At 40.1% G+C, this 12,054-nt stretch overlaps 1 protein-coding gene across 1 annotated transcript in view; it reads right to left on the reverse strand.

Annotated features, from left to right (window-relative positions):
• LOC121523072 (ATP-binding cassette sub-family C member 4-like) overlaps positions 1–12,054 on the reverse strand; it is a 65,597-nt gene that overhangs the window by 37,777 nt on the left and 15,766 nt on the right. Inside the window, exons 11-19 of the mRNA XM_041807816.1 lie at positions 11,458–11,649; positions 11,220–11,314; positions 11,056–11,142; positions 10,887–10,983; positions 10,183–10,413; positions 9,860–9,991; positions 9,672–9,709; positions 9,286–9,380; positions 8,709–8,855 (exon numbers count right to left, since the gene is read on the reverse strand). Coding sequence (XP_041663750.1) covers positions 8,709–8,855; positions 9,286–9,380; positions 9,672–9,709; positions 9,860–9,991; positions 10,183–10,413; positions 10,887–10,983; positions 11,056–11,142; positions 11,220–11,314; positions 11,458–11,649 — 1,114 coding nt within the window. The remainder of the gene's footprint in view (positions 1–8,708; positions 8,856–9,285; positions 9,381–9,671; positions 9,710–9,859; positions 9,992–10,182; positions 10,414–10,886; positions 10,984–11,055; positions 11,143–11,219; positions 11,315–11,457; positions 11,650–12,054) is intronic.

The raw sequence follows: 12,054 nt of genomic DNA on the forward strand, positions 1-12,054 counted from the left end.
GTTTGATGGATGGTTTGATGGATGGATGGTTTGATGGATGGATGGTTGGATGGATAGATGGATGGTTTGATGGATTGATGGATGATGGATGGATGGATGGGTGGATGGATGGATGGATAGATGGTTGGTTTGATGGATGGATGGATGGATGGATGGATGGATGGAGAGAATGATGGATGGATAGATGGATGGATGGATGGACAGATGGATGAATGGAGAGAATAATGGATGGATGGATGGATGGAGAAAGAGAGAGGGATGTATGGATGGATGGATGGATGAATGAATGTATGGATGGATGGATAGATGAATGAATGGATGATTGGATGGATGGATGGAGAGAATAATGGATGGATGGATGGATGGATAGATGGATGGTTTGATGGATGGATGGATGGATCTTTTGAAGACTGTTCAACAGATCCAGATTCCAGGAATGTACATGGTATATCAAGGATTTTCTTTATCAAAATGGCTTTAAAATTAAGTTTCGCTAAACTTAACTAAACTAAACAGTTACACTAAACATTTGGGGAATATTTAAAGAAATTTAGGGTTAGAAAGAATAATTTCAAAGAAACTCAGAACCTTTCATGAAAATTTTGTTCATCAAAAGCCTGACATTATCAAGTCCTTGAGGTCCATAACCAAAAAAACAAGAAAAATTACTCCATCATAGCTGTCTTAATGACTGTCACCATTTCTTATTGACTGAAGACTCCTAACAACTAACAATTGGCTGACGCACGGCAAAAAAAAAAAAAAAAAAAAAAAAATGCTCTAAAACCTATCAAGTGCTGTATTTTGAGCAGAGATAGGACCTTCAAGAGATTTGTGGACACCATTTTTTTAAAACTAATTCCTGTTCATAGACAAGGCTTAGCTTTATCAAATCCTTTTTATCCCAAATAAGTGGAAGAAACAAGTGGAAATAAATTCCAAACAAAAGCTGAGGTCTCAGGAGGTTAAGTCAGACACAGGTAATCCTTTTCATATAAATGCCTCAAACAATATTTGGTGCCTTCATTTCCACTAGAATTTTTGAAAATCTAACCAAAGTCCCCTCCAATATAAAATGAAAAAAAGCTTTTTGTAAAGTGTGCTTTCAGAACAACACAGGCCTATCCAGATTAAACAATGAATCATTATGTGTCAAGCATTTATAAAGTCTACCCTACTCTTGGCTGAATACATGAGAGAACCCATTGTGCATAAACAAAAGGCCAACAGAAGCTGCGTACCTGCCTTTTTGTTCTGACTGGCAGTGTCGCTGACGTTAATTGAGCTGCATCAAATCTGCTCAGGTGTTCATTATTTTGGCCGCTGCTCCGCAGGTGCTGTGGCAGCATTCTTTTTTATTGCGACTCTTTTTCTAACTTTGCTCCCTCTGCCTCCCTATTCTGATCCCACAGCACATATGATTACACTCCAGCTGCTTTAACACACTCTTTACTACAGGGTCAGTGATAGCAAATCCCCACACTACACTAGCTAAAGGCAGGCAAGACAGAAAGGCTTCTCTATCTCCTGTCCCTGAAGGAAGCCCTCAGACTTTCAGAGGCAGACAAAAAAAGTACCTGAGTGGTGCCAGAATTGCTACAAAAAGAGCTGAGCTCAAGTTATAAGCCACAAGGAGTCTATTTTCCCATTGAATCGCCTCAAAAACTGTGTGGTAATACTTCATTCTGTATTTTAAATGTACTTTTCTTTTTAACACACTTGAAAAATTCAAATCTTACTGCATATTTTTGTCTTATTTCTGGTGGAAAATGTCTCATTCCACTTTTCAGGAAATTAAGGGAATAATACCTTTAAATGCTACAAAAATATTATGTTTGTTAAATAAGATGCACTTTCAAAGTTAGTACTCATTTGAAAATTGGTTAATTAATTAGTTAGACACCTAAAAAGTTAATTTTGGCAGTTTTTGGCCATATTTTCACTTCATAAAAGCAGTTCAGGCATTTATTTTTGCTTTTCATATTTTTAAATAAGACATTAATCTGGGCTTATTGAGTAAATGTGCCTCATAATTGATTTTATATCATTTTTTAAAATAAGAAATTAGGTTAACCCTCTTGACATGATTGTGTTTTTGCAGTGCTTGTTACCTTATAGACGAAACCTTTTTTAACATTTATGCTTTTCTGGGGTCAACTTGAACCTGCCTTCAACTTTTTTTTATAATTAACATTTATTTCTCAGACCTAATTGCCTTAGTTGCCTATGTAATTGCCCACAACTTCCTTTTTAAATGTCAATCATGATAAATATTTACCATGAAGTAAGACAATGTTAGAGTGGATAGTTCTTTTTTTTTTTTTAGGTGTTATGAGTATAACTGTAGCCAAAAAAAACATCACAATTTCTGCAGAACATGACAATAAAATGAGGTCCAATTTCATATAAATGAGGTACACTGACTATAACTCAAAAAAGAAGTGCAAAAGCTGTGTTTTAATGTTGAAAAAAGGCCCTTATATAGAATTGTATAATGTATATCTGGGCTGTGAGCATTAATGCATTAATCATGATTAATTGTGGTCCTTTATTACTGCATTAATCTTCTTTTAAAAGAGTAATTGGTTTATTGACCTTCTCAGGACACTCTGGTTCAGCCACGGTAATGTAAATTATTAGGGCTGCCAATAGTTAATCATAATTAATCTCAGTATTTCGGTAGCTAATGCAATTAATCACACTTTTTTAATCACATTGTACACTTCTACCATTTGCATTTTAAGATATCCTTTTGGGCTTTTCATGCCTTTGTAGAGGAGAGCAGTTGACAGAGTCAGAAACAGGGATTAAAGAGTGAGGGAGAGTAGCCACAAGTCAGACTTGAACCTTGGCCGCATGCACAAATGGGGAGGGACTTAAACCACTAGGTCATCTGCGCCCCCATTTGAAACTCTTTTCTGCCAATTCAGGTTTGTCTTCTGTCTTAAAATAAAGGTAATTGACTTCAATTTAGAATACAGACCTGCTTTTATAGTAACTTAACCACGGAAAAAGGAATACGTTATGGATTGAAAAGGACTTGAGGAGACAGTAAAGAGTTAATGTTTGATAACACAAGGTCCAGATTTCTTTTTACATGTCCATTGGGCAGTTGGAAGATGCTGATGTGGCTTAACCAAAGAGTGTTGAAAGGGGAAAAAGTCATGCATTTGATTGCGATAGAAATATTAGTGCACTAATTGGGGACCTTGACTAATTGTGCTTAACTCGATTAATCTTGACAACCCTAAATAATTTCTCCTTAATGTTTCATTTCAGCTCAGGAGCCTATGAGAGAGTGACAGACATATTCTCTGTTGGGCGAACTTGATCAGTACATGTTCATAAGGAGTCCCTACATTTCCTGGCTAGTCATGTCTGCAACATTGAGGTCATTATGAAAATATCTGAATTACTCTCTTGATGGACAGTATTTACAATAGACCAGTGTGCATATGTGTGTTTTAGTTGTTTATTTGTTTATATTCTATTTTATTTCTTGTTTGAGGATCGTCCTCTGTTTCTTTTGCTTACCCCTTCCATGTCTGGACAGACTTTTGAAATTACACTTTGAATGTAAAATGTTACTGTTTGAAAATCAATAAAATGTGTTGGACACCAAAAACTCAGACAGCTCAGAGGTCAAGTCAAAGGTAATTTGCACCTTGCAAGGGTTCAATTCATGTTATAAACTTTGATCTGTCTAATATTCCTTATTTTCTTTCAAAAATAAAAGGATATCTCCAAACAAGAAGTCAATTACCCTGAGTAAAGAAAGTAGAAAAAATACCAAAATAAAGCAAGTTTTTAATGCAAAATTGTGGAAATTCAGAACACAACAAAGGTAGGAGATTCAATAAATTAACATAAAAAATTAAGAGATTTATCACAATTTAAGATTTTTAATTGTTTGTCAGCCCTAAAATACGTAAGCTCTAAATGAGGCAACACATATGGGATCAGTTTTGACTAACAAGGAAAGTTAGTGTGATTGTTTTCTAACATTAAAATTCTATTTGGGTCAGTTGTGATCATCTACATATGTTCAATTGCTCCTCTAAAGTCAAAATGATTCGAGTTCATAGTTTCTGTTGCTCAAAAACAAGGAGTAATCACTTATATGAATATGCATATTGAGCATAAATGTAAATAAAAGGTGCACAACCTGTATGAGTAAGTTGTCATTTATGAGTGTGAATGAGAGAGGCAGGCGGAAATGATGCGACACAGAAACTGGTGACACTTTATGCTTTCATGCTTCGAAAATTGCGTAACCAGACTGGGTCAAGTATGACCCACGCAGATTATGAATGGATAGCCCAAACAACGAATAGAAAAAAGTTAAATAAAGAACACATTTGGGGTAAAATACCACGTTGAAATGAAACTGGCAACTCCAGTAACCAGATGAGGAAATACAGGCTCAAAAAAGATCTTTAATCAGTGCGTGAGCTGGTATTGGACTGGAAGAGGCACTGGCTGAGCGGCACGGTGGCACAATGTAACGGTATGGCGCTCTGGAGGCGTGGCGGAGCCATGGCACCACTGACCTAAAAGTTGCCTCCCAGCTTCCCAGTCAGTCCTACGGAGGTGGGCCCTGTAATCACCTCTCTCCACGGCCGTAAGCAGCTTACAGCTTTATCCAAAATGCTGCTCCTGCCTAAAAAACATGCATGCAGACGAGGCCGGGCTCCCCATAACAGCCATTGCATAAAAACCCAGCCAGGGCATTATTCCCCGCAACAACCCAGCAATGCTCCAAATCAGCACTGATTCAAAGTCAAGTGGCGTAAGCATGTTGTACACTTGGAGGCAGACTAATCTTATTCACAGTGTGAGTGCCCCTTTAGCATACAGACATCCCGAGGGGAGGGTTCATGCGAGGGGGTAGAGCTGCGACTACACTAGTGGAGAATATTACTGCTTTAGTCTGTCAACGGGGGGAGTACTTGTCAAAGTGTGTTTGCGGAAGATCCAATAATATTTTTATGTAATTTTACTGTCTAAGCCATAGATGACCCAAATTCATGCATATCTAACAAACAATGGCAATAAGAAAAGGCTAGGTTTCTCTGGGTTACATCATACCATGGTTAGAGGGTGTTAGAGCAGAGAACATCAGTCAGCTATCAGCTGTTTGACAAGCGGCTCAGTTAACACAGAGTTTCACAGGGGATGAAGTGAAAGACCCTTCTCCATCCTGCACTCACTATAGAGGGGATACATTACAGTGATGCAGTTACACAAAGACGTCCACTGCATGGAAATGCCTATGAGGTAAGATCGGCATGGGACAATGGCTTCAATCACTGAGGGTGGTTGTCAACAATATCACCTATTGTGTCCAGAGGGGCATAGATGTTTCAGGATATCAGCAGCATTAGTATCAAACAATTTCTCATGGTTTGAGACTCCAAGGGTGATTTGCACCACTTTTTCAGGCTCAGGAAATATCAAGCCCTCCCAACTAAGGTGGCCCCTTAAAGTGGAGATATTAGGTGAGCAGGGCCCCCAATCACACTTAAAGAAATGGAACAGTGGGGTCCGGCTGGAGCAGGGCGTGTGGCAAATCGCTGTTCCCTGTAAACATCAAGATAAGGGGACGACTCAGAGCTGCTCCATGTGTGGGCCCCGGCGCAGACGGAAAGGGGCCTTTCAGTGAGGCAAGTGCGATAATGAAGGAATACTGGGGAGGGGGCTGCCAAGGCTGGAGGTGGCACAGCTCACCTGCACTTCCATGAAGGGGGCCCACAGGCCTGGGGCAGCCTCCCACCGCCGGCGCCTTGCTGCCAATACTAATACATTCTAAATCCATTCTCTTCGCTCACACCGCCAGGCTCCTGCAATCTCCTCTCCTTCCCTTTCATGCAATTAAATAGTGGAAGTGCCGAGCGAGGGGGAGCCCTATCAGCCGCGCTGCACACGCACACACGGCTCCATCTCCACATTCAATTTACACACCTCGATATCATCACCCTCTCTGCAGTACTTCCTTCGCTTGGCTCTTAACACTCTTGCATCCCAGACCTGAAATACAGACATTAAAACATTTCCTCTGTAGACACAATTAGAATCTCACATCACTGACTGCAGACGATCTAATGTTGCCTCTGTGTCAACAGCAAACCCAGTGACACCCAGCAGAGATGGCAAAGTGAAAGGGGGACAGTAGAAATATATATATATGTGTGTATGTGTTGACTGAAACTCCACTCCTCGACTGTGCTGATGAGCTGAAGCCCTGGCCTGCAGTCTCTGAGGGGATTAGCCCACTCAATGACACTAAATTACAGGGATCAACATCAGCTCAACACATCCACTGCTGTCTGCGCTGCTCTAACTGGATCACATTTGGGTGAACAGCTGTAATAAGACTGAACATATTGCTAAATTTCAGTAACATGAATACATCAGGATATATAAATTAATAAAAAAAGAGGAAATCTGGAGTTTTATCATCACCATCTGGATATCTCCAACTCATCAAATGGTATTGTTAGAAAATATAAAAGTTTTAATCAGCAAAAGCCCCAAACTATTCCTACAGAGCGCAGAAGATAAGACAGAAAGATGATTGAAATACCACAGAGGAGAGCTACAAAGCCCCTCCATCAATCATAATTCACCACTGCCTTGCTCTATTGTTACACAGCACATTGAAAGAATAACAAATAAGACCTTTGTGCAGCCACGCTTGAAATGGTAACCTTTAACTCCGTGGACAGCTTTCAAACAGTGGGGCCTGTTCAGCAACAGCGCGCCTATCACTTACACATGTAAACTGTTGTCAAATTCCTCCAAGGTGCACAGTTTCACATTGCTTACAATGTGAAAGAAAGAGAAGTGGGAGGCTAAAAAAAAGACAAATAAAAAAATCTTGTGAGAGGAGTAAAACATTTAAAACGAAAGAAGGGAAACATAAGGGGGAGTCTGAAGAGGTGACGCTGTCTTTCTCTGTCCTAATCTTTTCTGCTAGGTTACACTCAAGCGAATAAATTAGTTGGAAAAAATACAGAGCAGGAGAAGAAAAAATATAAAGAAATAAGTGAGATTCTTTTATATTTGAGAGATAAAAGGTCATGGTCAGGCTTATTCTTCTGCTGACAGGATAAGGACAAAATAAAGTAAAGTCTGAGGGACATTTTTCTATAAATCTAGTCAGACACAGTCTGTTTGCCAGCCTGGAGGCCAAGTGGTAATGACTGGACTGGCCATACAATGGTTACTGATAGCAGCACAACAGCAATCAGATAGCAGTGTCTGTTAAGCCTCTCCTTTGCTGCGCTATTAAACAGATTATTACATTATTCAAAGTGTTTGTCCTCTTCTCGTGCGATTATCGAGCGAGGCACACCCCAGATAAGCTGTCAGGTAGTCCAGTACACAACGCAGCGGCAACAGGAAAAACAAAAGCCAAAGATTATAAGACCTGTGGTGTTTGCTTCAAACACAGCTCTGCAAAGGAGAGCTTTGTCGCTACACCCACTTCTAATGCCAGAAGAAACCGCGAGCTCCTGAACACCCTCAAATCATATTTAGACTTGTGTTAACAGCTTATTATGAGTCATTATACAGATACAAGTTCCCTTCTTGTTGAGAATTCCCACCCGGGCTGATTGTGTTGTACATGCGTGTCACTATGAAGAGATTAGGCTGAGTAATTATCTGCTGACAGGTGAACAAAGCCCCAGAAAAATTAAAGTTATCAAAGTGGGCCACTTGACAGTTGACTTTGGATGTGAATGACAGATAGTAGTGGCATTACTTCCCCTAATTAAAAAGATGTCTTTAATTAAAACCACAACACCACGGGGGAAATTTGGAAAATCTAGAAGGGAAAAATTTGCAACCAAATCTTGAAATGTGCTTGAAAAGTTGATGCAAAAACACACCTTTGAAAAAAAAGTGTGCAGACATAAGTGTCTGCACACTTTCACAATCATGTCATTTGCACGCTCCACTGACCCCTCAAATAAAAAAAATAAGCTAAGATTTCTGATGCAGCACAGCTAGCTAATGTCTATATTTGCACAGCTCTCAGATCCAAATAGTACACAGTCAAAGATCTTGTGTAAACACAGTTAATTCAATATGATTGCGCTTTGGCACGATAAAGCAATAGCACCCTCCTTAATGATTTTACAGCACATTATTTTCATAATTTAAGTCATAAAATATGTGGGTTTTTTTTTGTTGAATTGGCCCTGCTTTGCTTGCAACACTGACTTTTATGATATATCATTAATTTTTAAACCTAAAAATGACAAAAGAAAACTGTCTTTGAGCTTTTTTCACTTTTTGCTTTATAGGTTATATAATATAACATAATTGAAATGGCTATCATTTAAACCACATTTGAGTGAAAATTGCATTAAAAAATTTATTTGCACATAATTTATAACCTTTACAGATACATGTAAAGCCTTAATTATACTGGTTATAATAAAAGCAATGAATCCTATACAGAGCAATGACAGACTCTGGAGTTTAGGTGACAATCATGGATGTTTGTGGAGTGGATGGAAACATAATGAAGTCAGCAACAGTCTGCTCTCTAGTGGCCAGGTGTTAGTAAAATAACTCCCACAGCAGGTCCTTCTTGATGTTAACTTCTTTAAATCTTCTCCATCCCTTTTCTGTTTTTTATCATTCATGACTTATTTGTCATTCATTCAAATGAGAACTTGAAGAGGACATGAGGAACTCACCGATTGGATTGACGTTGAAAAAGTGCACCGGGGTCCTTAGGATGGCATTAAACATGCTGTTGTGTAGGGTTTGAGCCGAGCTCACCAGGACATTAAAGAAGACCAAGCAGCGTAGGAAGCCAAACACTACTGAAGTGGCTGTTAAACCTGACAAAAGCACAGAAAAAAATCCATCAGCACACTAAAAAGCTGTCTTTGTGCCTGTTCCAAGGTCAGCTATGCATTTAAGGCCACTATTAAAGATGCTGAATGACACAAAAAAAAAAACAGATATATTCCACTTAAGTTTTTCCTTCAGTGATGTTTTTTTGTCTTGAATGTGGATCTTTCACTGTGAATACAAAGTGTGAAAGAGTGCAGAGGTTGGGAGTCACGGGGAGACAATCACAACAATCCAACAGCAGACAACAAGAAAGACGCTGCTATCTCCCTGTACAGCTGAGGCCCTTGTACACACACACTGGGCCTTGAAGGCCTTGGGCCACAGCCAAAGAACTGTGGGTCTGTTCATTGAATGCCTGGCGTATTCAGAGACTCTACAGTACACAAAGAGCAATGTGCGCTCACTGAGCTTCACCTGCGTAAACACCTAGGTACAGGTCAAGGTCCAGCTGCTGGGAGGAGCTGCCATTGAGGTGCTCTGTCACATTGATGTGCTTCTGTTCAGAGGCCCTGCAAGTCAGCCACAAAAGAACCAAAAGTCTACAAGGACAAATAAACACAACAAAGAAATAAAACTGCAACATGAGGAGAGTTTACAAAACATGTTTCTCTTTACCTGAAACACAAGGTCAGTTTCAACAAGTAAAAAATAACGCCGGAAAAAAATATTGTACATCAGTTTTCTTCTTTAAATCATCATTTCAGGTACAAAAAATACAAGCCTCTAAATCACAAAAGCTGCCATCTCTTTTTCACCTTCACTGCTGTCTTTAAAGGTGTGTGAAAGAAATAAAATCTCACCAGCAAGCCAGCCACCAGTCCTGAAGAACAAATGCAATCTAAAACACACAATAATCAGCAGTCAAGTTATGTTAGAATTAAACATGATTGAAAACAGCTGGCTTTAACTACCAATTCAACTTTAAATAAGAGTTGAATTCTGTACTTAATTTCAAAACTGAAGTAAATAATATTAAAAAATGACTCACATGTGCAAGAGCGTTTAGCAAAACGAGGACCAGGAGGAGCATAAAGTTGGCGCCTGCCCTGAAATACTTCACATACATACGCAGGCCGACGTTTCCTTCTGAGCGTCTTTCTTCGTCCGCAGGTTGCACTACCTACACACAGACACTAGTGTAAATATCAATCAGAAACACTGCAAAGAGCAGCAGGGGAAAGATGAGTGCCTTCTGCCCTCTAGTGGTTGCCAGGCTGTACAACAAGGTTTTTTTTTTAACAATCACAGAGCTCTACATGTATTCTTAAAACTTAATGAAAAAAAATCATACTTACAGTCAGATAAACCTACCTTGGCGAGTGGCTCTGCTCCTTCAATCAAAGAGTACTGAGAGGAAGAGAGGGAGGACAGAGAGGACTTTGAATTGACAGAGGGCGACATGGCACAGCGAGAGACAGTCGCAGAGATTGAGGTCATGCCCTGCCTCTCCTCCTCCTTGTCCTCCTCCTCCTTAAGCAGGGAGGTGAAGTCCAAACCAGAGCTCTGTAACTCACTGTAGGTCCCATGTGCCACCATCTGACCCTTATCAATGCAGAAATAAGACAGTTAAAGGTACTAAAACCGACAGACACAGTGATCTATAACACTGGTTCCCAGCCTGGGGTCTGGGACACCCCAGGGGGGACGCCAAAGATCTTAGGGGGGGCTTTGTCTGCTTTCAGGCTGCCAATATTAAATTAGCAAATATTGACTAAAACCATGATAAAGCAGTTATTAAATAGTTTGTACAAAGGTCTTTTGATAAGAAAGCATGCATAAGCCTTTTTTTAGGGTTTTATCAGTGAAATAATTCAAATCTATGTTCATTTTTGGCGGCAGTGTGTCACTTTTTCTTGTCTCTTGGGTCCTAAAGGGGCTCCAAGGGAAAATGGTTGGGAAACACTGATCTATCACAGCCATTATTTGAAATAACACTTATCGAACGGACTGGCAACCAGTCCAGGTTGTACCCCACCTCTCGCCGTACACGTATATATACCAACATTTACACCCACCTCCTTTAAGACAACAATCTGGTCTGCAGCCTTCAGATACTGCAGCTGATGAGTAACAAGGATGCGAGGTTTCTTTTTCAATAGTCCACAAATGCACCTGTAGAAAACAGACATCTCTGCTAAAATGAGTAAAAAGCAAAACAACGAAAACCTTTGTGGAAACACTTACTCTTCAAAGAGGTGCCTTCCCACCTCAGCATCCACAGCACTGAGCGGGTCATCCAACAGGTAGATATCTGCATCCTGATACACTGCTCTAAAAACACATTGGGAGGTTAGGTCTGTCATGAAACCAGATGAATAAGTGCAGAACTGAACAGTTACCCAGCACACCTTGCTAAGCTGACCCTTGCCTTCTGTCCTCCACTGAGGTTGGCCCCCCTGTCCCCGACCATCGCCAGGTCTCCACCCGGTAGCAGGTCCATATCCTGGACAGGTCCAACATAACCCTTATCAGTTACTTACATTGCTCTGCTGCTACAAGCTAGGAGTTCTAAAATTCCTCTATCACCTATACTTTAAAAGCAGTGGGTCAAATTATACATGAGAAATAGTTCAGAGTGATTCCTACTCTCTTGAGGGCGCAGGCTCCTAGAACTTTGTTGTACTTCTGGATGTTGAGCTCTTTGCCAAAAAGGATGTTACTACGAATGGTACCAGGTAAAATCCATGGTTGCTGAGACGTGTACGTCAGCTCTCCTTTGACCTTTATCACACCGCTCTCCTGACTCAGCTCTCCAAGGATGGCACTGAGGAGGGATGACTGAAAAAACAAAAACAAAAAAAAAAACACAAACACACGGAACAAAATTAATATTTCATATTAAAAAAAAAAGTTGATAAAGTTAAAGGTCACATATGTTACTACTTTAAGACAAGTTTATATTGTTCTCAGAGGTCCCCAAAACATGCCTGTGAAGTTTGTTGCTGAAAAAAACTCCAGTATTGAATTTTTGCATGTCTAAAAACCCCTCTGTTTCAGCCCTGCTCAGAACGAGCTGTTTCTGTGTTTATAGCTTTAACCCTTTACCTACAGAGCCAGCGGCGGCGCTGTGTTTCATATGTCTGGAGTATTATTACCATAACTCTGTCAAAGTTTGTCCGATTGAAAAAAATTCCAACGGTGTTGGAAAGCTGAGAATTGTGGACATGCGCACATATATGGTTC

This window comes from Cheilinus undulatus, linkage group 15 (genome assembly GCF_018320785.1).
Source record: "Cheilinus undulatus linkage group 15, ASM1832078v1, whole genome shotgun sequence".
NCBI lineage: Eukaryota > Metazoa > Chordata > Actinopteri > Labriformes > Labridae > Cheilinus > Cheilinus undulatus.